Source organism: Siphateles boraxobius, unplaced genomic scaffold (assembly GCF_051911475.1).
Source record: "Siphateles boraxobius isolate OS27281-9 unplaced genomic scaffold, OSU_SipBor_1 33, whole genome shotgun sequence".
Lineage (NCBI taxonomy): Eukaryota > Metazoa > Chordata > Actinopteri > Cypriniformes > Leuciscidae > Siphateles > Siphateles boraxobius.
Window position 1 is genome coordinate 13,237,042 of NW_027508953.1, and position 25,119 is coordinate 13,262,160.

The following is a 25,119-nucleotide window of genomic DNA, read 5'->3' on the forward strand; positions in this document are numbered from 1 at the left end:
GCAGAATCAGAGCGGCTGTTCTGTCGGACGACATCTCCAAGACGTTACACACCATATGACTAGTAAGTCAAAGTCCAAATCACAGTCTTTGCTGTCCAAACTTAATTGATATAAGTAGTGTAGAACATTATATAGAAACTGTGTCTATTCCTCGTTTAGTGAGGCCAAACAATAAATCTACTGTAGGATCTAGGAAAAATCTTATTGTAATTAAACCAGAAAATCTCAATATCAGTGAACAAAAACAATTTCTAAAGCTAGGTCTTCTAAACATTAGATCGCTCACACCTAAGGCGGTTATTGTAAACGAAATGGCACAGATAATAGTTTCGATGCATTTTGCCTTACTGAAACCTGGCTTAAACCAAATGATTATTTCGGTCTAAATGAGTCTACTCCACCAGGATACTGTTATAAGCATGATCCCCGTCTGATCGGTCGTGGCGGCGGTGTTTCAACAATCTATAGAGATATTCTAAATGTTACTCAGAAAACAGGTCACAGGTTTAATCCGTTTGAAGTACTTGTGCTAAATGTTACGCTCTTAGATGTAAGAAAGAAATCCCTATTATATCTAGCCTTGGCTACTGTATATAGACCTCCAGGGCCCTATGCTGATTTCCTAAAAGAGTTTGCAGACTTTCTCTCAGATCTATTGGTCAATGTCGATAAAGCAATAATTGTTGGAGATTTTAACATACACGTAGATAACACAAATGATGCGTTAGGGGCTGCGTTTACAGATTTATTAAACTCCTTTGGGGTCAAGCAAAACGTCAGTGGTCCCACTCATCGTCTAAATCATACACTAGATTTAATTATATCATATGGAACCAACCCAACCGATATAGATATTGTACCGCAAAGTGATGATGTCACTGATCATTACATGATAACTTGTCGTACTTACGTACTGCTGAAATTTGTCATGTTGCGCCACGTTATCGACCAGGCAGAACAATCTTTCCAACCACTATAGATAGATTCTCAAATAGCTTACCTGATCTATCTCAGCTGCTCAGTGAACCCGAACAAACAGATGAACTAGAGGAAATGAATTGTGCTCTTTCTTGCAAGAAAATTATTTCTATGAAAAATTTCAGTCAGGATTCAGACCGCATCATAGCACAGAAACTGCGCTAGTTAAAATTACAAATGATTTACTTCTAGCTTCTGACCAAGGCTGTATCTCAATACTAGTTCTACTTGATCTTAGCGCTGCGTTCGACACTATAGATCATAAAATACTCTTGGATCGACTACAAAACTACACTGGAGTTCAGGGACAGGCATTAAGCTGGTTTAGATCGTACTTATCAGACTGTTATCATTTTGTCTGTATAAATGGGGAAAAATCGAAGATAACGTCAGTAGACTATGGAGTACCGCAAGGATCGGTGTTAGGCCCTCTGTTATTCTCAATATATATGCTGCCACTTGGTAATATTATAAGAAAACATGGAATTAATTTCCACTGTTATGCTGATGACACTCAATAATATATTTCATCACGACCAGATGAAAACACTAACTCATCTATATTGACAGAGTGTCTCAAAGATATAAAATGCTAGATGACGTGTAATTTCCTGCTACTAAATTCAGATAAAACGGAGGTATTACTTATTGGTCAAAAAAACTACCCACAAAACCTTGTACAATACAACTTTAATTTAGAAGGATGTCCTGTTACTTTATCCACTACAGTAAAAGACCTTGGTGTTATACTAGACCGCAACTTGTCTTTCGAAAATCATATTTCATATGTTACAAGAACAGCCTTTTTCCACCTTAGAAACATTGCTAAGCTACGTAACATGCTTTCTGTTTCTGATGCAGAAAAGTTAGTTCATGCATTCATGACCTCGAGACTAGATTACTGTAATGCTTTATTAGCTGGCTGTCCTGCATCCTCAATAAACAAGCTACAGTTAGTGCAAAATGCAGCTGCTAGAGTTCTTACTAGGTCAAGAAAATATGATCATATAAGACCTATTTTATCATCTCTACACTGTAATTGATACGGAACTTAATAGGTAACCAAAGTACTATTACTGACCTATAAAGCCCTAAATGGTTTAGGTCGTGTGTTTTTAATGGACCTTCTATCGCCCTACAATCCATCGCGTTCTTTAAGATCACTAAATTCGAGGCTTCTGGTCATTCCAAGGATATCTAAGTCCACTAGAGGAGGGAGGGCGTTCTCGCATTTAGCTCCTAAACTCTGGAATAGCCTTCCTGATATTGTTTGAGGCTCAGACTCGCTGTCCCAGTTTAAAACTAGATTAAAGACGCATCTCTTTAGCCAAGCATTCACATAATGCTTACCTTTTATACCACTGTTGAATCAGATCGAATGCATTAATATTATGAACAGCAGCTATGCTAATTATCTCCCATCTGCTTTTCTGCTGTTATCTCGGGACGCTAGTCCCGAGGTAAATAGCGTTCGTCAGCTCCGGTTTGTATCCAGCCTCTCACGGAGACCTCAGATGCCCCAACACCTGCGATAAGATGACTAAACGCCTGTGAAGAGACGACTCGACGCCTGTGAAGAGACGACTCGACGCCGGCGATATGTTATGCCCTTAATTACTACATGATTAACTAACTGTATTTTTTTCTATGTACATTTCTGAAATGCACATTCTGTAAAGCTGCTTTGAAACAATAAGTATTGTGAAAAGCGCTATACAAATAAATTTGAATTGAAACCACTGAAACCGAACGAAACCGATGTAGTATACATGCCAGACCAGTACGAGGCTCTGTAATTCTGACACAGATACACTAAAAACAGAGAAGAAGACTTGCGCATAAACCTTGTGCACTGTAGGCCAAACAATAATATTAGGAACAGTAGCTTCTTTTTTTCCTTTTTAACCAATAACTTTATTGAACAATATGAAAAACCATAAATGGCCTGGTACAAAATAGGAATGAGTCACGATATTCGATTAGTTAGCAGACGCATAAAGCTTGCCTCAAAGAACCGGCAAATAGCCTAATCATTATGAATGTGTTAAATATTGCAAGGAGACATTTTAATTATTTATTAATAAACTAGTGTTTTCTGTGACGATGCTGACTCGCCACCTTCGCAGTAGGTGAAGGTGCTTATAGAGATAAATGCACACATCATACGGATTATAAGAGAGTTGACTGTTTCTTTTCGTTTTGAATTGTTTTGTTTAAAAGTAGACATTTCAAGCTTAGATATATTTCCGAGTTTCTGTTCATTTATGAGACAAGCTCCAGTTCACGTGGGATGCAAGTTATATCCCGTTGGCGCCTCCGTGTCCTGATGGCTATTGTCTGCTATATGCTTCTTATTTATTAAATCCAGGCAATTGGTTGATGAAACATTGATTAAAATTAAGATACAATTTATACAAAACGAAATTCACTTTAAAGAAAGGCTTTATATAAAACAAAACTTAATCAAGTGTTCAAAATGATGTGTCTCGATATTGCGCATCTTATGATTAGGCACACTGTTCACTTTTCATATAATCAACATATGAAATGGATAAAATAACATATTATTTAAACATAAATATGAAACTAACTTTTATTTAATGGCTACAACATTTAGGCCTACAGTACAGAGAAATTTAATGTCGGAGCGACCGCCGTGTTACCGGTGAGCATGAGGGGCAGAGGTGCGTTTTTTGAATAATAATCAAATAATTCCCAGCGATCGGCGAATATTATTTTTGCTTGAAATGCCCATCCCTACAAAATATGAAATGTCTTAATCAGACAAAATACAAGCATCATAGCATAATAAAGAAATATAAACAAATAAAGAAGTAAAATAAAGAAATAAAATAAAAATACAATAAAGTAGGCCTAAATAATAAATAAAGAAATAAAAGAGGCTCAGTAGCTTCTGAAGCATGAACTCAAGCAAGTAGTTGCAGTTGTTGTTACTGTTTTAGCGCGTCTGACTAGTCGACACGTGGGGTGTGATGACATCATCGTTTCACAAAATATACGGATTGGCCGTACACACGAAGACGCAAGGGTGTCGTTTTCAGATTTATCCACCCTGGGACCCGGTTTCAAAAAATAGCGGTTTCAGTCTCCCAAAACGCCGGATCCGTCTGGACGAAACGCCGATCCGAAGTGCTGCTTCGCCTGAAGTGTAGCCCGGGTCAGGTGCTTCTGCTGCTGTTTCTGGTACAAAAGTGGCTTGACCTGGGGAATGCGGCACCTGTAGCCCATTTCCTGCACACGCCTGTGCATGGTGGCTCTGGATGTTTCTACTCCAGACTCAGTCCACTGCTTCCGCAGGTCCCCCAAGGTCTGGAATCGGTCCTTCTCCACAATCTTCCTCAGGGTTCGGTCACCTCTTCTCATTGTGCAACGTTTTTTGCCATACTTTTTCCTTCCCACAGACTTCCCACTGAGGTGCCTTGATACAGCACTCTGGGAACAGCCTATTTGTTCCGAAATTTCTTTCTGTGTCTTACCCTCTTGCTTGAGGGTGTCAATGATGGCCTTCTGGACAGCAGTCAGGTCAGCAGTCTTACCCATGATTGCGTTTTTTTTTTTTTTTTTTTAACTTACATTTTTATTCATTCTTGACAGAGCAGTTACATGCATCACCAATAGTTATCAAATATGTTACTAGTGTACAATCTTGAAAAGAAAAAATAATATATTTTAATGTTACATTTTGCATTTCTATGTGGTTTCAGCATCACCATACACACACACACACACACACAAAAAAAAATAATAATAATCCCATAAAACAGAACCCTAACTTGTTGGCCCTTTACATGAATAAGACTTCTGCTGGACTCCATCGTAGATTAAAAACAGATTTCTGAAGTCATAATGAGTATGTTATCTTTTCCATTTGGTACAGTTCCCGTACTTTTTGAACCCAGGCGTTGTAACAGGGAGGCTCTACTTGCATCCACTTAATTGTGATGCATTTCAAGGCTGCTGCGAACAGAACATTTAAAAGATATGATTTAGCACGTCCTTGCACACTAGCTGGCATAATACCAAGTAATGCAACTGTTGCATCCTTCGGAATGACCTCCTGAAAAATCTGGTTTATAGCCTTGTACACCTCATCCCAGTAGTTTTGTAATATAGGGCATGACCAGAAAATATGTGTATGATTAGGCACTGCTGGCCCACAGTTTCTCCAGCACAAACTTGGAACTTTGGGATCTATCTTAGCAACTACATCCGGGGTCCTGAAATATCTACTAATAACTTTCCATTTAAATTCCCGCCACGTGTTTGAACTTGTAACCCGATGTGCCCCAGTCCACACTCCCTCCCACATTTCGTCAGAAATAATTTTGTCCGTCTCTGCTTCCCATCTTTGTTTAGTCCGAGTGGGCCCATTAAGATTCATTGACAGAAAGACTTTATATGACTTTGTTATCAGTTTCTTATCCCCTTCACCTTTTTGGAATTGAATCATAGTGTTCTCAATTGGTGTGGGGTTTAGTATTTTTCCCCAGTCTTTATGTGAAGTCAAAAAAGAGCGCAACTGTAGGTATCTAAAGAAATCACTTTTCTTGAGATGAAAGCGCCTATGTAACTCTTCAAATGACATAAGGTTGTTCCTCTTGATTAGCTGATGTAAAAACGTAAGCCGCTGTTCTTCCGCCCATTTTGAAAAACTTTTGTCAGAGGAATTGGGAGCGAAGGATTTAATATGTCCGATGCTTGTCAAAATTGATAAACCTCTTGGTAACTTAAATGCAACTCGTACCTTGTTCCAAATGCTAAGCGTGGTTCTAGTACACAGCGACAGATTTTTTATTGGGATGTCTAAAAATGGCAATACATTTAATGGTTCAGAGCACGTTGTTTGTTCAATACTAAGCCACCTCGTCTGAGAATCTCCTTGGATCCAAGAAATCAAAGGCTTTAACTGTGAAAGAAATAATATTTTAGAACTGGAAGATTGAGCCCCCCTTCTCCCTTACTTCTCTGTAGTGTTTTATATTTTATACGAGGGCGCTTGCTCTGCCATATGAATTTTGATATTATTTTATCCAAATCAGTGAATGTGGATTTTGGTACTACAATTGGTAACATCTAGAACAAGTACAATAATCTCGGTAGCAGATTCATGCGAATGGTTTCGATGCGACCGAGGAAGGAGAGGGGCAATGCTGACCACCGCTCCAGGTCTTTCTTAATTATATCCAGCGTTTTACCATAGTTGGCATGAAACAAATCATTCAGTGAGAGGGGAATACTAATGCCTAAATATTTAATGCCTTCTTTAGACCACCTAAAACTGCTTTGTTGTTTAACCTCCAGTGGGATATTGCTATTTACGTCCATTGCCTCCGTCTTATCAACATTTATTTTATAGCCAGAAAAATAGCCATAAACAGAGATAATTTCCTTCAATTTTGGTATTGATGATACAGGATCGGTCACATACAATAAAACATCATCCGCATATAATGATATTTTATGTTCTTCTTTGCCAGTCAAAATCCCTTTAATTTCATCATTGTCCCTGATGAGTTGAGCCAATGGCTCAATGCTAATTGCAAACAAGAGGGGTGACAGGGGACACCCTTGCCTACAACCGCGCTCCAGCTTAAACCTTGCTGATCTGAAGCCATTGACTTTAACAGCCGCTTGTGGAGATGAATATAGTGTCTGTATCCATTCTACAAATTTGGGCCCGAATTTGAACCTCTTTAATGTCTGAATAAGGTATTTCCACGACACGCGGTCAAATGCCTTTTGGGCGTCTAGAGATATTACAGCCGTCATAGCTTTGTTTTCTTTTTGATGAGATATAATATTTTATAACCGACGCAAATTGTTTCCATAATGCCTCCCAGTGATAAACCCGGTTTGATCAGGATGTATGATTTGTGTTATTATGACGTTTAATCGCCTGGCTAAGATACCTGTTAGAATGCGTACATCTCCGTTGAGCATAGATAATGGTCTATATGAGCCACAATCAGTGGGGTTCCTACCTTCTTTATGTAATACAACTATTGTCGCATCAGACCAGGATGGTGCCATTGTTTTGGTTTCTGAACTGTAGCGATATGCTTCTAATAAGTGTGGAGTAAGGATATCCATGAAACATTTATAGAATTCATTGATGAAACCATCCGGGCCAGGACATTTATTATTCTTAAGGGATGAGATAACGTTTTCAATTTCCCCTTCTCGTATTGGCTCATCTAATTGTTTAGCTATTGTATCAGATAATTCAGAGATATGTATATTTTGTAAGTAATTTGCTATTCTAGTTTCATCAGAACAGGTATCAGTGTCTTGGTATAAAACCTTATAAAACTCTGAAAATGCTTCAGCTATTTCTTTAGGTTTTAGGATGGATTTATTGCCTGATTTTAGCTTTTGAACTACATTTGATGACTGTTGTTTTTTAAGTCTAAAGGCCAAAAGTCTGCTCGCTCTATTTCCATTTTCATAATATTGTTGTTTGGCAAAGCGAAGGTTACCCTCAATCTTCCCTGATAGTAAGTCTTGAAGCTCTCTGCGGTTCTTATTTAAATCATTCAAAATTCTTGGTTCCCTACCCTTTTTATGTTCATGTTCGAGGTCTCTGATTTTATCTAAGTCTTTTTGTTTAGCTATCTTTTGTCTTTTTTTTGCCATCGCGTAGGATATGATACTGCCTCTTAAATAGGCCTTTGCACAGTCCCACAACATGATAGGAGATGTTTCAGGAGTGTTGTTAATATCCAAGTAACTCTTAAACTCAGCTTTAACAAAAGTAATGAAATCCTTATCATTAAGAAGAGAGGCATTAAGTCTCCATTGCTTGAAAGATGGTGTCAAGCCTATATCCCACTGGAGAGTGACAGGTGCATGATCAGAGATCGTGATGGGCAATATTGTGATATCTTCAATTCTATGTAATTCGGCTTTAGCAGTAAAAAAGTAATCTATCCGTGAGTAGGATGCATATCGATTTGAATAAAAAGTAAAATTTCTCTCCTTTGGGAATTTGGATCGCCACACATCCACTAATCTAGCTTCTATAGATACATTTTTACTGTACTCTGCAATCATGTTGAAAACTGACTTAATGAACCCCGGTACATCTTCATTGGGAGCATATACATTTATAAAGGATACTGCTGTACCATCAATTATCCCATTTACTAATAAGAATCTACCCTCCCTGTCTTTATGCACTAATGTTTCGGTAAAGTTAATTTGCCTATATATTAAAATAGCAACGCCCCTTTTCCTACCAGAACAATGTGACGAAAAGTAAACTTTATCGGCCCAGGACTTGTTTAATTTCTGATGCTCAGCATCTGATAGGTGTGTTTCCTGTGAAAGTGCTACGTGACACTTTAACTGTCTGAGTTGTAATAGTACTTTCTTTCTTTTGATTGGACTATGCAGACCCTTCACATTATAACTTGTTACAGTTAATGTACTCATGACTAATTTAAAAGATGTGTTGTAATATTAAATTGAGCTGGAGGCAGAGACCTGAGTCTGACATAGCACCAATCATTTGTGCGAAGTGAATGCTAGAAACCATGATAATTAAATCAAATGAAAGCACTAATGCTTTGTTGTACATTTTTTCTAAACTTAGGAAGACTGAAATACAAATGCTCTGTTGTTTTATAGAAGTTATTAGATCCCCGGGGAACAAAAGGATCAGAACGCAAAAAACAAAATAATCATTAAAAGTGTATGTTAATAACATAGTGCAGATAAGTGGGTATAAGTCCCTAGCCACTATAATAAGTGGCAACCAACACAGCCGTAGAAAGGTGGCTGTGTACAATAATAGTTAAAAGGAGAAAGATTAAGGAGAACAAAAACAACAACAACAAAAATGAGTGGAAGCTCAGGCTCCTGCAGGTATACATAAAAATAGGTAAATCAAACACATAAGATCTACCAATAGTATTAATACCAACGGTATAGGTGAGGCGGTTCTATGATTGCGGTTTTGAGTAATGAAACAGGCTGGGAGTTTTTAAAAGCCTCAGGAATCCTTTGCAGGTGTTTAGAGTTAATTAGTTGATTCAGATGATTAGGTTAATAGCTCGTTTAGAGACCCTTTTCATGATATGCTAAGTTTTTGAGATAGGAATTTTGGGTTTTCATGAGCTGTATGCCAAAATCATCAGTATTAAAACAATAAAAGACCTGAAATATTTCAGTTGGTGTGCAATGAATCTAAAATATATGAAAGTTTAATTTGTATCATTACATTATGGAAAATAATGAACTTTATCACAATATGCTATTTTTTTGAGAAGGACCTTTATAACCCAACAAACTTATTTTAAGGTTGTTATGTGGAAATCATTTTGACATTCTATTCCGTTTCCTTTAGTTCGTATTTCCCCGCTGTGATAAAAGTTTTTGTTTCATTGGTTACTGATTATGTCCTTAATTGTTTCAATAGTTACGTATTAGTTTCACATTTGTCTAGTTACTTCACTTTGTTCTACTTCTGTTTAAATAGCTCTGTGTTTCAGATGTTCTTGGGTCAGTTCTCATTTATGCATTTTGTGGATTGGGTTTAAATCTAGTTTACCTGGTAGTTCCTGACCACAGTAATGTGAGCTGGGCCACGGCGTGGACGTCCGTAGTGAACCACGTGGTCATGTTTGGGTCCTGGGATTCGACAGGAGGAGAACAACTGAGGAAACAATTCCATACATAGCGGCTGTCCACGCATATACTCTACCACTAGCTTCCCACTGGATGATGAAAGAAATACAGAGAGAGCAAGTGAGGACAAGTGGATAAAAACAAAAAAGAAAGAAAATCCTATTGAGCGACAGACTGATATGAAATAATAGCAAGATATTAAGATCTGTTGGTTGGCACTGCTTGACTGAAACATGCATTAAAGTATTCATGTTAATGATTAAATTAATCACAGGATTTCGGAAATATATGGGTAAATCTGCCACTGTACAGTTATGTTGTCCATAGATACCTGTCCACTTCAGCTTTGAAGTCCAACACTCCTGCAATTAACTTTGATGCAAACCTGCACAAGAAACAATTCAGACATACATTAATGAAATATGCAACCCTAATACTGTTTTTACATTTATGCATTTAGCAGGCACTTTTACCCAAAGTGACTTACAAAAGAGGAACAAAAGCCTCAAATCACAAAATTTGGAAAAGAGCCAACAACATAAAGAGGTCATGAACTGAGAATTCAAATTTTCCTTGATCTTTTGACAGTTAAGAGTTTGTTATGCTATAAAAATACCCTGTAAGTTTCAAAACTCAAAACTTCCTCGTTATTCCAAAAACTGCTTTTATTGAAACCAATGCCAGAAAACGACAGGATCTCAAAAGTGGAGACTTATGACGTCACACGGCAGCGAAAGACCGCCTTTGAAGAAGAATATCAACGCCTAAGTCTACATCACCTCGTCTTTGACGCCGCCCAGTAGAGAGTTAGTGAATAGTGACATGAGAACGAGAAAAGATTGACACAGGATCAATACCATTACCTTCTAAACGATCCTAGTGCTAGGAAAGTACATTTTGTTTTCAACCATGTGAATGTCTCAGCAGTGCATTATTTGTTTGTATTTGGTCCATTTCACTGTGGATTATTTGGTAAATTTCGGCGCAGACTTTGCAAACAGACTTTTACGATATGGATCGGCCAGCAAAGCCACAAACATGTAATCATGTTTATTCTAATGCCTGATTTGTAATCAGTGATTTCTGATGTATAATTATTCAAGTTCAGAAAGATTATCTTTCTCTCAAAATCGTTCAATATGCCTACTTGTTTATGCATCAGTAAATCAAGCCAGTGACTAAACAATCATCTTCACATTGTTTCTCTTAATAGGATGAAAATAATCTTATTTAAACTGTGCATGTTAAATTACATACAGAAAGCGATCAAAGAAAGCGATCAAAGAAAGCGATCAAAGAAAGCGATCAAAGAAAGCGATCAAAGAACGCTCCATTTCCAATCGTCCAAGCTGTCAATCACACAGTGTGAGTTTATCTAGACACCAAAACGGGTTATGAAATCAAGGGCTGCATTTACACTTGGCATTAACATGCGATCACCGTGATCCGATCAAGCAGATCGGATCATAAGTCAATCAGGACACGTTGCGTTTACACCTGTCCACATCAAGTAGCTTCTGTATCTGGATAACAGATCGGATCTCGCATTCCCGCAAAAAAAAAAAAAGGATTGCTCGAGTAAAAAGTCGACCTGAAGTAGTGGGTTTTCGATTAAAAAATTGTTTTCAGTAGGGGGAGATTTTACAAATCTCGCAAAATGAGGAGGATGAAGAGGCTGTAAGTAGGCTATATGGATATATGCCGTAATGGAGACGGTGCAGAGAAACGTATGGGTCTGTGAACGTTGCCAGCTGTGGTGGGAAAAAGCGCATTCTTTACAGAAAATGAATGGTTCTGCAACTTTCGGGTGCAAACTGCGAAGGCAAACATTTCAGTATATTTGCGATATTTAACCCTCTGAGGTCTGAGGTGTTTTCTGGGTCCTGGAGGTGTACTGACATTTGTGCTTTTTTCAGTTATTTATAAACATGGTAATGGCAAAGGTGTAAATTCACTCTATATAGCACAAACGGGGCTACCGTAATATGTGAGCAACATGTATGTACATGTTTGTATTTTTAAGAGAATAATTTTTATGCGTGGTTATTGAAAAACTAAAACTTAAAGTGTCTGAAATAAGGCCACAAAACACATACTAAATATGTGTCCACAAGACTTTTGACTAATGGGTGTTGTTGCCTAGAATTTTTGCTTCAAAATGATCTGAAAAACCATCCTGCCTAATCATTTACACAAAACAATACATTGATTTAAATTTGATAAGACACCTTTTGTTTGGAAAGCCAATATGCGTGGAGGCGTGCTCACACCTGAGAAGACAAAGGCCGGATAATGTGCCGCATACATAATGAGCTGCATATTAATTAGCCTTTCACACAGGTGTGTCACAGGGTCCCAAAGAATGCAAGAACAAAAGAAATTATCTATATATAAATATTTTACAATTAGAAATTGTAACCAATTACAAATAGGTTACAATTACAACAACAATTACAATTTTAACAATATTTCAAGTGTATTCTTTCTTTGTAAAAAGTATACATTTTATCATACGTATTAAAGAAGGCAAGGATTCATTAGTTTGAATATTGGAACAAACAGTATAATAATATCTTACTTTATTTTTGAAAAAACATCATACTATAGTATTTTTAACATATGAGCAGAAATTGGTGAACAAAAGCGTACCTATTTAATGTGACAGTAGTCTTTTTTTACAGTCAAAATATAATCTATCCAAAACTAATCACAAAATTTGTCTAAACATTCATATTTAGTCTGTAACATATAGTGTATGATTAGCATATACATGTTAATTTGCAGTTTGTTGCTTATACAGACATTTTATTTCAACATATTTCAGTCTATTTTTACTCATCTTAGTGGGCTATAGCAATATGGTTTTGATGTGTTCATGTAAAATTAACGTATACTAATGTATGTGAGAGAGTGAATGAACGGTACAGACACGCGCTGTATAACTGTAGTAAACAAAGCGCGCGCGCCTGTGCCGTTCATTCATCATTTAGCCTACACACAGACACGCAATTCATTTTTAAACAGTCTTTTTGCGGTTTACAGACATTATTCAATATCGCGATTAGAACAAAGCACTTAAGAATAAATTACTTACTACATTAGCTGGATCCGTTGCTCCTCGAAATGAAACTACCAGCACTTCTGGTATATTGTCCAGGGTTATTAGATAGTATTATTCTTCACAGCGTAGGGATACGCTGTGTACACAGCGGTAGTAAGATACTTACTAAAAACGATGTGTTTTATAAACCAGCTGGTGGGCGTTGGCATGTTTGCATGGCTTGCCTTAGATCATTTGCGTTTGAAAACCGCGGGCTCTCTGTGGGCGTGGCACATTAACGCGTAATCAGGTAAAATGAGCTGGAAAGAAAAATACTGACAGCTCTCTCTTTTCATACAGATTACATAAACTGAGAATATTTGTTTTTTAATATAAATTAATTCATTTAAAAGAAGAGAGTTCAAGCTTCATTATGGAAAAACACTCGTGCCTGTATGACAAGTATTCGCGGAATTACAGTTAATTTTCGGACGCGTTTCAGAATGGACTTCACTGACGGAGAGAAGGCTGAACGCGCATCATGTTTGTTTTTCTTTATTTGGCGAAAAGCACAACACTTTGTTTTTATTGTGAGTATCCACAAAAAAATAGACACTTATCAGTATCTAATGATGTACAACACTTAATATGTAAGATCAAAATCAACAGAGTATTTTGAGTTTCTTTTGCACTGATAAGAAAAAAAGCGAGCCCGCGCGATAGTCGACCTCAGAGGGTTAACAATGACAGTGGTCGGGGTTTTGTGAGACGTCCACCTGTGAATGCAGACACGATGGCTGGATTGCATTTACATTACACTGAGATATAATATGAGACGGATAACATTCCGATCAGAAGCGCGTTTACACTTGTCAAGTCACCTCGTTTCTATAGCGCTTTTAACAATATGGAGTGTTTCAAACAGCTTTACCTTGATAAGAGGAAATTAAAGTAACAGAGATTGTTAGGCTTTACAGCAGCTCTAGAATAAAGTTATTGTCCAGCTAAAGTTAGTTTTGATTGATTCACTTCCGTCACAACGATCATTAGTTAACCCTCTGAGGTCTAAGAGGTTTTTGGGGTCCTTGAGGAGTTCTGACATGCTCTGACATTTGTGCTTTTTTTCATTTATTTATAAACATGTTAATGGCAAAGGTGTAAATTCACTCTATATAGCACAAACGGGGCTACCGTAATGTAGGGTATGAGCGCAGAATCATGGAGTCAGCATGGTTTAACACAATAAACACACGTTAACAGGGGTTTCTAAAGCCCCAACCTATGACTCTTCCAATTCTAAATCTTCCGTTAGCGCCAGCCAGTCTGGAGGGTAGATTAGTTTGTGACACCTTTACAGCGTAATGAGTCCCCACAGAGATCCTCGCGCGATCCTGATTTGTTCGCGAGCCAACATCCAAGAAGACCGTTATCTCCAAACCCCCCCCCCAGCGAGGAAGGAATGCCAGATGCGCAAATGGACAACACACACTCACACACACACACACACACACACATATATGCATCTATAACATTAAAACCCAGAAATGAGTGATTATGAAATGTAAACATGATGTATTCCTGTACGTTTGAAGTTTATACTGTATCCTGTCTATCTAGGACTGTTAGTTATGTAGTTGAACCTCGCGGACTTCTATAAAGGTCTAAGAGTTTATATATATCCTTGTATGCGTAACAAACACGGAGTGATTGGTATTAAACGAAATCGCTCCACTTGCTAGAGCCAAATATATGTAAGAAGTTAATGAAAAATATAGTTTACTATGTTTTCCATCTTTGGAGTGAAGAGAGACCAAAACTAACATCACTGGTGTTCTTAGATAACGGCGTTTACGACCCAAAGGAATGTTCACAGAACTGCCACCCTCTCTGAATTCTAACCAAGGAGGAGAAATGAATCCTGTATTCATATATATATAGTATATGCTATTATATATCTCCACTTGAGAATTGTATGAACGATGTATCTAAGTTCCCTATTTCATGAGTTGCCTTTTTGTGGTTTGGTCTATGTTTCTCGACAACTCTAATGCGATAATGTTTAAACTTGGCCAACTAATGTTTAACCAAATCCATTTGTGGCAAGTTTGGTCTTGATAAACTCCAATCTTCATTCCCCATTTGTTAATTGACATTACATTTAGCTAAACTTGTGACGCATTAGTATTATAAGAATTGTGAAGATTCTGGTCTTAAACACCCTAATTTCGTCGGTTTCAAACGTCTCTCTCTTAGACAAAGAGCAATAAAAACCAAAGTCCCGCCTGTGAAATTCCAACCCTCTAATTGGCCAAGTCAACAGGAAGAGGCCGGATTTCTCCAAGGTGATAAATGACGCTTCCCCCCTCCGCTCGTCGCTCTGTTACTCTGACTGTCAAAAATGTAGGGTCTCGCCTCCGGGCGAGCTCTTCGCCTTTCTTTTATTTGTTTCTAGTTTAGTTTGTGTTTTTCAGTCTTAGATAAGTCTCCGTGTTTAATTCCAATCGACGAGTGAAAAGAACACCGCGTGACATATCTCTTCAGCAAATCCATCTACAAGGGACCTTTAAACGAGCGCGCGCTCGTTTTGAAGGAGAAACACGCGCACGTGACCACGTGACGAGAGACGCACACACGCTTCTTCACCAGCCATGCGAAGATGTGACGTTAACTCCGCGTGATTTCCCCGTAGAGATCTTTATTTCTTTTCTTTGTTAGTCAAAGTTTTGTTTTCCGTAGTCGACTCTGTTCACTTCCACAAAGTGAAACAAACTTAGCCGAACTATTTTCCTTTGGTAATGTTACCCCAAAGACTTGGAAACTCCGTTCAACGCGCGCCAAGCAGCACCCAGTGACGCTTCCTAAAGGACTCCGCTCACGCACGCGCAGGAATGCCACGACACAGAGAGACCCAGAAACTTAAGTATATCTCTTTATAGAGCTTCTAAGAAGCATTAAGATGATGTTTTCGTGTTGTCACAGGCAGGGGACTGTCAGGGGAATGTTGCCAATGCTCTCTCTCTCTCTCTCTCTCTCTGTCCCTTCCCCTCTCACACGTGTTTCCATTGTCCACACTCTATGCATTTCTCATTCATCGATGCCTTATCGTGTATTGTTGTTTATTATGTTTGTAAATACATATATCCCATGTAACCGTAGTAAATACATAAGTAGTTCTGCCTTATTAAATTCATTATATTCATCTGATTGATGTACTGCCTTTTTGCTCATTTAAGTCCCTTAAGTGCCAAAAGATCTTATAGCAACAAGCTTACAAATTAAAGATACTTTAAAGAGTATGTGTTTATAGGGCAGGAAACCCAATTCTTGTGGCCACAGAATTGCTTTTCCTGAAATCCTATAAAGTAAGATGATATTGTGGATTCCCACAGATATTAGTCTGACAATTGAGCTAATTAATTTTGCCTGGTTTGTAAAACGTGGTCCGTGCAGGTAATTGCAATCAACTTGTGGTTAAGTGCAAGGATACACAAGCATGCATGCAGGTAAAATTACATATCATCCCTTATCGGGAGTTTTATTAACATGTAAGACTGATCTAATCCAAACATGTATGAATAATTATTAATTACCAATTATTAATTATGATATGCAAATTCCCCACGGATTAGATCCGCCCCAGAGTCTTTACAGTAATATGTGAGCAACAAGTGTGCACATGTTTGTATTTTTTTAGAGAATAATGTTTATGCATGGTTATTGAAAAAACTAAAACTTAAAGTGTCTGAAATAAGGCCACAAAACACATACTAAATATGTGTCCACAAGACTTTTGACTAATGGGTGTTGTTGCCTAGAATTTTTGGTTCAAAATGATCTGAAAATCATCCTGCCTAATCATTTACACAAAACAATATATTGATTTAAATTTTATAAGACACCTTTTGTTTGGAAAGGCAATATGCGTGGAGGCGTGTTCACACCTGAGAAGACAAAGGCCGGATAATGTGCCGCATACATAATGAGCTGCATATTAATTAGCCTTTCACACAGGTGTGTCACAGGGTCCCAAAGAATGCAAGGACAAAAGAAATTATCTATATATACATATTTACAATTAGAAATTGTAACCAATTACAAATAGGTTACAATTACAACAACAATTTCAATTTTAACAATATTTCAAGTGTATTTCTTTGTAAAAAGTATACATTATATCATACGTATTAAAAAAGGTAAGGATTCATTAGTTTGAATATTGGAACAAAACTATAACAACATCTTTGTTGATTATTCAATATACCTACTTTATTTTTGACAAAACATCATACTATAGTATATTTAACTATGAGCAGAAATTGGTGAACAAAAGCGTACCTATTTAATGTGACAGTAGTCTTTTTTTAAAGTCAAAACTTTATAATCTATCCAAAACTAATCACAAAATCTTGTCTAAACATTCATATTTAGTCTTTGTTACAATATTTGTAACATATTGTGTATGATATATTAGCATATACATGTGAATTTGCAGTTTGTTGCTTATACAGACATTTTATTTCAACATATTTCAGTCTATTTTTACTCATCTTAGTAGGCTATAGCAATATAGTTTAGATGTGTTGATGTAAACATAACGTTTACTAATGTAGGTGCGAGAGTGAATGAACGGCACAGACACGCGCTGTATAACTGTAGTAAACAAAGCGCGCACGCGCCTGTACCGTTCATTCATCATTTAGCCTACACACAGACACGCAATTCATATTTAAACAGTCTTTTTGCGGTTTATAGACACTATTCAATATCGCGATTAGAACAAAGCACTTAAGAATAAATGACTTACTCCATCAGCTGGATCCATTGCTCCGCGAAATTAAACTACCAGCACTTCTGGTACATTTTCCAGGGTTATTAGATAGTATTATTCCTCACAGCGTAGGGATACACTGTGTACACAGCTCTAGTAAGATACTTACTGAACACGATGTATTTTATAATCCAGCTGGTGGGCGTTGGCATGTTTGAATGGCTTGCCTTAGATTATTTGCGTTTGAATACCGCGCGCTCTCCGTGGGCTTGGCACATTAACACGTAATCAGGTATAATGAGCTGGAAAGAAAAAGACTGACATCTCTCTCTTTTCATACAGATTACATAAACTGAGAATATTTGTTTTTTTTATATAAATTAATTCATTTAAAAGAAGAGAGTTCAAGCTTCATTATGGAAAAACACTCCTGCCTGTATGACAAGTATTCGTGGAATTACAGTTAATTTTCGGACGCGTTTCAGAATGGACTTAACTGACAGAGAGAAGGCAGAACGCGCATCATGTTTGTTTTTCTTTATTTGGCGACAAGCACAACACTTTATTTTTATTGTGAGTATCCACAAAAAAAATACACACTTATCAGGATCTAATGATGTACAATATGTAAGATCAAAATCAACAGAGTATTTTGAGTTTCTTTTGCTTTGATAAGAAAAAAAGCGAGACTATCGCGCAACTAAGGGGCTGCTAAAACGAAACCGTTCTAACAGAAAACCTTTAAAGGGTTAGTTCGCCCATTTAAGACATGAAGTTGTATGCAATCCTTACCAGCACTATAGTGTATACACACTGACCCACTCTGTTGTCACCCCCCTGGTCCGAGTTCTGACCGCTGGAAGTTTTTGAATGCAGTAATCCCGGCTACTTTCCGGGGCCACAAAACTGTGCGTTTTTACGTGAAAAAAAGATTTGCGTTTCAAAGCTTGATTAATTTAACACAAAAAAAACACGCCAGGCAAAATTCATACCTCAGTTTTAATGCGGCACTATTTTCCTTCCGTTTCTATCAATCCGCGCTGCTGTCAATGTCAACAGTGCGCACGTGACGATCAGCTCTTCCATAGTGTTTACACAATCGATCGACAACAAGGTAAAAAATATTAAATTAACAATGGTGCGAACTTGTAAATTCCCAGGCTGTGACAACAAGGATGTGCCGGGATCAAAGTTCAAATTTCATCGTTTTCCTGTATCAAATATGAATATGAGACAGCTTTGGCTGGTTGCCATCGGCTACTCAGCGGGAGCTAAATTATCTCGAATAAAGGATTTTCGTGTGTTATCGTGTATTATCCACTCAGTATAATAATAATGCAGTCAGATAGACTATTATATAGCCAACACTAGTCAAGACAACGTTAAATTAATAAATAAAAAACTACAAAGCAAGATGAGCGATCACACTTACTCTGCCGACATCTGACCGTCAAGTCCAGCTGGTTTGGGTCGCTTTTTCCAATTTATTTTAGGGATGTAGAAGAACGTCTCCAGGACACCTGCATTTAGCATCGCAGGGAACACGTCATTGGATGTAATGCAGACAGACGGTGCGTTGGCGTCCTCGTCAATTGAAAGGTTTTGCATCTGTGGCATGATGAGTTCCCATTCGTGGCAGCAATAGCTTTCAACCTCTGTTGGCATAACTTCACAATTGGAACAAGTGCACCACCATTTGTCATTCATCCTGCCTCTTGCTACAGCTGTGGTGGGCCCAGCATCAGATTGGACAACTTCTCTGTCCTCTCGCTCTCTCTCTTCCCGTTCTTTGTCCATCTGCTCAAGTTCGGCATCGGTATACTCCGGTTCATAAAGATATCCCTTTGTCGTTGAGTTAAAATTACTGTCTTCATCTGATCCGTCTGACACTGTGCTAAAATTAGTTTCATCATCTGAAGTTTCGTGGTCGGACATGTTGACGGCGAGTCGCGCTATCAACAGCTAATCGTCACGTGCGCACTGTTGACATTGACAGCAGCGCGGATTGATAGAAACGGAAGGAAAATAGTGCCGCATTAAAACTGAGGTATGAATTTTGCCCGGCGTGTTTTTTTTGTGTTAAATTAATCAAGCTTTGAAACGCAAATCTTTTTTTCACGTAAAAACACACAGTTTTGTGGCCCCGGAAAGTAGCCGGGATTACTTCATTCAAAAACTTCCAGCGGTCAGAACTCGGACCAGGGGGGTGACAACAGAGTGGGTCAGTGTGTATACACTATAGTGCTGGTAAGGATTGCATACAACTTCATGTCTTAAATGGGCGAACTAACCCTTTAATGCAATCCAGCCGCTCATTTGCATAAAACAGTGCCTGGTGGCTCTGAGAATATTTTATCGCTTCCGCGTAGCCACGTGAATTGGAATTATCCAGACAACGTTTTATCAGTATAGGGGGAAAGGGAAGGAGGCTTTCACAAGGGAGAGATTAGTTGACATTTCAGGACTGAGTTGTCGTCATGTCCAGGCGCAGGTCCTTCATCAGGATACGGCCTGGATCCGGCGGACTGTCTATAATGTGTTATGTGTATGCTAAGCCAAAGAGATGTGTTTTTAGTCTAGATTTGAACTGACAGACTGTGTCTGCTTCCCGGACAATGTTAGTAAGATTGTTCCAAAGTTTTGGTGCTAAATAGGAAAAGGATCTACCGCCAGCAGTGATTTTGATATTCTAGGTATTATCAACTATTTAACTAATGTAATGCTGCCTGAATCATAATACACTGTTCGTTCGTTGGCCAGAGGAGAACTGGTTTCTCCCAAGGTTTTTTCTCCATTCTGTCACCTGATGGAGTTTTGGTTCCTTGCCACTGTCGCCTTTTTCGCCTTTCTTCACCATTGGCTTTTGGCTTGCTTAGTTGAGGACATTTAATTTTATATTTAACAATATTATTATAACATTATTTTCCTGTTCTCTCTGTAAAGCTGCTTTGAAATAATCTGTATTGTAAAAAAAAGCTATATAAAGCCATCCTTAAAAATAATCTTGTTTCCAATAATCCGACCGACCCTGTCAATTTGGGGCCGATCTCTCACGCGGAGCCACAGCGTGCACAACACAACAGACCTGCTTAATGAGTGACAATGAGGACAGAACTAAACATTCAAACGTGGTTACACTTTAGATCTAGGATATTATTCTAATTTTATTTTAGATTTCGTCTTTCAAAGATTAGAAAAAAAGATATTTGAGATGAAACCCGTTACAAACTAGACGCATTCTGTCTAGCGCAACTTCCTTCCCTTCACAGCAATGCGCTGTCATTTCTTCATAAAACCCAAACGTACCATCACAATCAGCACGATCGGTGATTGTTGTAAAATGCAGACTCTACTGTTGCTAAATTGCGAACGCTTTTAATCATTAAAAGAGCTATTAAAAGCACATAAATCTGCGCAAGAGACGCTGTTCACAAGGCGATGCGCGCCCCGAAATGGACTGCAACGAGACAAGAAAAGTATACTTAACTTTGGGCTTCATGTGCGCATCTAAACTATCAAATATGCATAAAATATGAAAAAATTACCAGCTCTGAGATTCACTGAAACACAGTTTATGTCTTAAATGGACGTAAATAGTTGGGAGAAAATGATGGTGCCTCAGTCACCTATCACAGCTGCACTCGGTCTTAAAGGGGCAGCGTCTAATAAACCTGTGACGATTGAGCCATTAATGCGAATCAAACAACAAAAGGCAGAGAAAATCACTCACAGCTCTTGAATGAATAACTTAAACTTTAATAAGCATTAATCTATCTATGATAAACTATGCAGTGTTATTTTACATTTGATTACTAAATTAAATTTCTTTTCAGACAGAAAGACTTACCTGAAAAGTAATTTTAGATTTTCCTGAAATTAAAGCACTGTGTATATAATTTGTATCTTTGTTTAATTGTATTATTTTTTTGAACATGTGTTTGTACTTGTTTTTGCTTATCGTATCCTATCTCATGTATATAAAACAAAAAAGCCTGCACACTGCTGCATAACAAATAGATATTTTATTCGTTTTGTTAAAGCATTCATTTTTCTTTTGCTATAGATAATTTACATTTCAAAATATAAAGCGAATGTTAATTATTACCCGAATGTAAAAAAAAAAAACACCAAAAGGAACCGATAAGAATTCCGTTAAAGTACCGGATCGATAAACAGTATCGGTAAGAGTAGTAATACGGGTTAAAACCTTAATGATACCCATCCCTAGTAATGATGCAGTATAAAATGTTTGCGGTCACCGTTCAAAGTCATACGGGTTTGGGCACCATAATACATCTAAAAAATGCATTAAAACATCTCAACACCGCTTTAACTTGGCACGAAGTTCTGGAAAAATTGTGCCCAGATCTTTTACCCTCCCTTCTCACCTGTCTAATGGTGATCGTGTCGACTGACCTGCAGGAAACCACTAAAATGTTGGTGGAGGAAACTCAAACTATTGTGGACGTGCTACAATTTGACCCTAAAATCAAAGTGGTTTCTTTTAAATTGAAATTTCAAAGTGAGCCACCACCACCACCGGCCTTTTTTTTTTTTTAAACAAAAATGTGTTTTAGGTGGACAGATCAATACAGTACACAGAACATGTAGGATGTTGGAAAATAAATATCTCTTTTCTGTTAACCAAATGCTTTTTAATTTTCACTAATACTTTAGTGCAAGTGAATATGCTCGCCGTTATTTGTTGCTTAGTGACGGGTGTGTTCAAGTAAGCCAGAAATCCGCAGATTCTGCGCAATACGCTGTATTTAATATATCATGAGGACTCACGAGTTGTGTATTTGCGCTAAATCCGCGCAGATTTGGTTCCAAAGTTCATTTTTACCCTTATTTGGCAGGTTGGAGGGTGTTAATTTCAATCCCTGAATGTTGCACTCCTTTTGTCATTGTGCACGAAACCTCACGCCAATAAATCATCAGAAATATTGCTGACTTGTGCGTGTCTCAAGTGCCCTCTTTACGTTAGTCCTAATGCCTGTTAGTTGTCTGTGGATTAGCCTATATTTGGCGAAAATGGAAACGTCTTTAGACATGGAAAATCGATTTTACAATCAATTCAATGAACACTTATGTCTCAAAAATCAAACAGGATTTTTTCACAAAAGTGACAGCCCTAAAACGTAACTGGACTCTGATTTTGTAGGTTGCGTTGACACCTAGCGGTGGATGCACGGTTTGAAGACCCAGTCAGTGACGTCACAATATGCAAAATTGTTCAAATTCATACCTACATAATCACCCTGACCTAAATTTTACTTTTTTTATTTACATTGAATCTTGAAAAAAAAAAATATAGACCTACCTACCAATATTTGTAAGAATGGCCTAAATAAAGGTGACTGGACTTGACTTTAATAACTAGTGCAAAGTACACGTGCAAAATCAGTTTTTGTGTATGTTTTTAGTAATTGTTGGTTTGGTGCTAGTGCTCATTGTTACAATTACACAGCAAAAGTCCAGTGACATTTTTATTTGTGCATGGTAGAAAGCAAATACTGATACTGACATAATGACATTCAATAAATAGGGAAAATTAAACTACACGATTCACGGAGCAGGCTTCACAGTAAACTCCGAGAAAACACTACGCTTGAGCAAACAGTTTGCGAATAGGCTACTACAAATGATAGCCATGAAAGAGACTGTGAACGCATTGAATAGGACATGTTTAGTTGGTGATAGGCTAATATTACACAGTAAGCGATAATGTTAAGCACACCAGAATAAAAAATAAGTAAACACTGTAGCTGACTTACAGATTCAGTTAACATACACAAATGAATAAGCGTGATGATTTAGGGAGCAGGCCACACAGTGAACTCCGAGAAAACGCTACGCTTGAGCAAACAGTTTGTGAATAGACTACTACAAATGATGGCCGAGGAGGAGACTGTGAAGGCATTGAATTGGATGTGTTTAGTTGGTGAAAAGCAAAGGCTACTATTACACAGTAGCGATAACGTCAAGCGCACCAGAATAAAATATAATATTCAGAAGTAAACAGTGTAACTGACTTACAGATTCAGTTAAAATCCACAAATGAATAAGTGTGACAATTCAGGGAGCAGGCTACACAGTGAACTCAGAGAAAACATTCCTGTAATTTATATAGATAGATAATAATTTGTTACATATATATAGCGCTTTTCTGGGTACTCAAAGTGCTTTACATGGAAGGGGGAATCTCCTCAACCACCACCAATGTTACACTGAAGTCTCACAGCAGACACGCCCCTTCAAACAGATCGTTCAAATCAGAGGCTAAAATCAGGCTAGTAATAATGCCTTTTATTTCTAAATTATGACCATTTTTTATGTAAAAATCATAAAAACATTATAAGGGCACCCCAGGAAAAATTATAAAATAACCCAGATCATGATCCCTTTAAATGCTTTGACCTTACAGTAAAAATAAATTCTTTTAGGAAAATTTAAGATTTATATGGTACTGTAAGTGTGTTTGTTTGTTTGTATTAAGTGTGGTGTTTGTAGATTCTGGCTGTCACATACACTAGTTGACCTCTCCAGTCTGTGAAGTCACGTTTAGGCAGAGAGATGGCTGGATTCGAATGCACTGCCAAAGGCTGCCTACACTCCAGGTATGCCCACTGCACCCACCAATCAGAGATCTGCACAAAGTGAAGAAACACAAAACACACCAGATCAAACCAAACAAACCAGCCTGCTAGTTCACCTTATAAAGCATAAACAATCAGAGTCAAAACTGCTGCACAAGGCTGTGATGCCAAAATTGGGGCTTTCTTTTTCCTTTATGCAGTTCTTTCACCATGTAAAAAAATCTAAATCTTTAGCAGGGGACCTCTAGCCTAGAAATCTAGACGCACCCTAGCGGCAGCAAAATTTATTTTGCAGCCAGTGTGGTCTAGCAACTCTCCATTGGCTTTCGAGCTGGAAAAACCCCTCTGGTCAGGCCAATCAGATCGTGTATAGAGTCGGCGGTATGGGCTTAAAGGTTTAGTTCACCCAAAAATGAAAATTATGCCATTAATGACTCACCCTCATGTCGTTCCAAGCCCGTAAGACCTCCGTTCATCTTCGGAACACAGTTTAAGATATTTTAGATTCAGTCCGAGAGCTTTTTGTCCCTCCATTGAAAATCTATGTATGGTATACTGTCCTTGTCCAGAAAGGCAATAAAGACATCATCAAAGTAGTCCATGTGACCTCAGGGGGTTAGTTAGAGTTTTTTGAAGCATCAAAAATACATTTTGTTCCAAAAATAACAAAAACGATGACTTTATTCAGCATTGTATTCTCTTCCGGTTCTGTTGTCAATCCGCGTTCACGAGGCCAGTGACGCTGCTGACGTAAAACGCTGCTGACGTGTTATCTGGTGCGTCCGTGTATTCGGGTTCAAATAAATATGTCTGGTTAAAAAAAATTGCACGTCTTCCCCTGTGTCGAAATCCTTAGACATGTTTGCAAAGATTGTTTTGTTTACAGCGTGCGTCTCCCTCAGACTGTAAACGAAGCTCGGGCGCACCAGATAACACGTCAGCTCGTCTTACGTCAGCGGACTCATGAAAGCGGATTGACAACAGAACTGGAAGAGAATACAATGGTGAATAAAGTCGTTGTTTTTGTTATTTTTGGAACAAAATGTATTTTTGATGCTTCAAAAAATTCTAACTAACCCCCTGAGGTC

General features: G+C 37.9%; 1 protein-coding gene across 2 annotated transcripts in view; it reads right to left on the reverse strand.

Annotated features, from left to right (window-relative positions):
- The window catches only part of cratb (carnitine O-acetyltransferase b), a 301,172-nt gene that overhangs the window by 273,585 nt on the left and 2,468 nt on the right, over window positions 1-25,119 (reverse strand). For both annotated transcript variants that reach the window (XM_077195547.1, XM_077195546.1), the window contains exons 3-5: window positions 23,964-24,082; window positions 9,956-10,009; window positions 9,548-9,713 (exon numbers count right to left, since the gene is read on the reverse strand). In XM_077195547.1, the coding sequence (XP_077051662.1) occupies window positions 9,548-9,713; window positions 9,956-10,009; window positions 23,964-24,082 (339 nt within the window). The remainder of the gene's footprint in view (window positions 1-9,547; window positions 9,714-9,955; window positions 10,010-23,963; window positions 24,083-25,119) is intronic.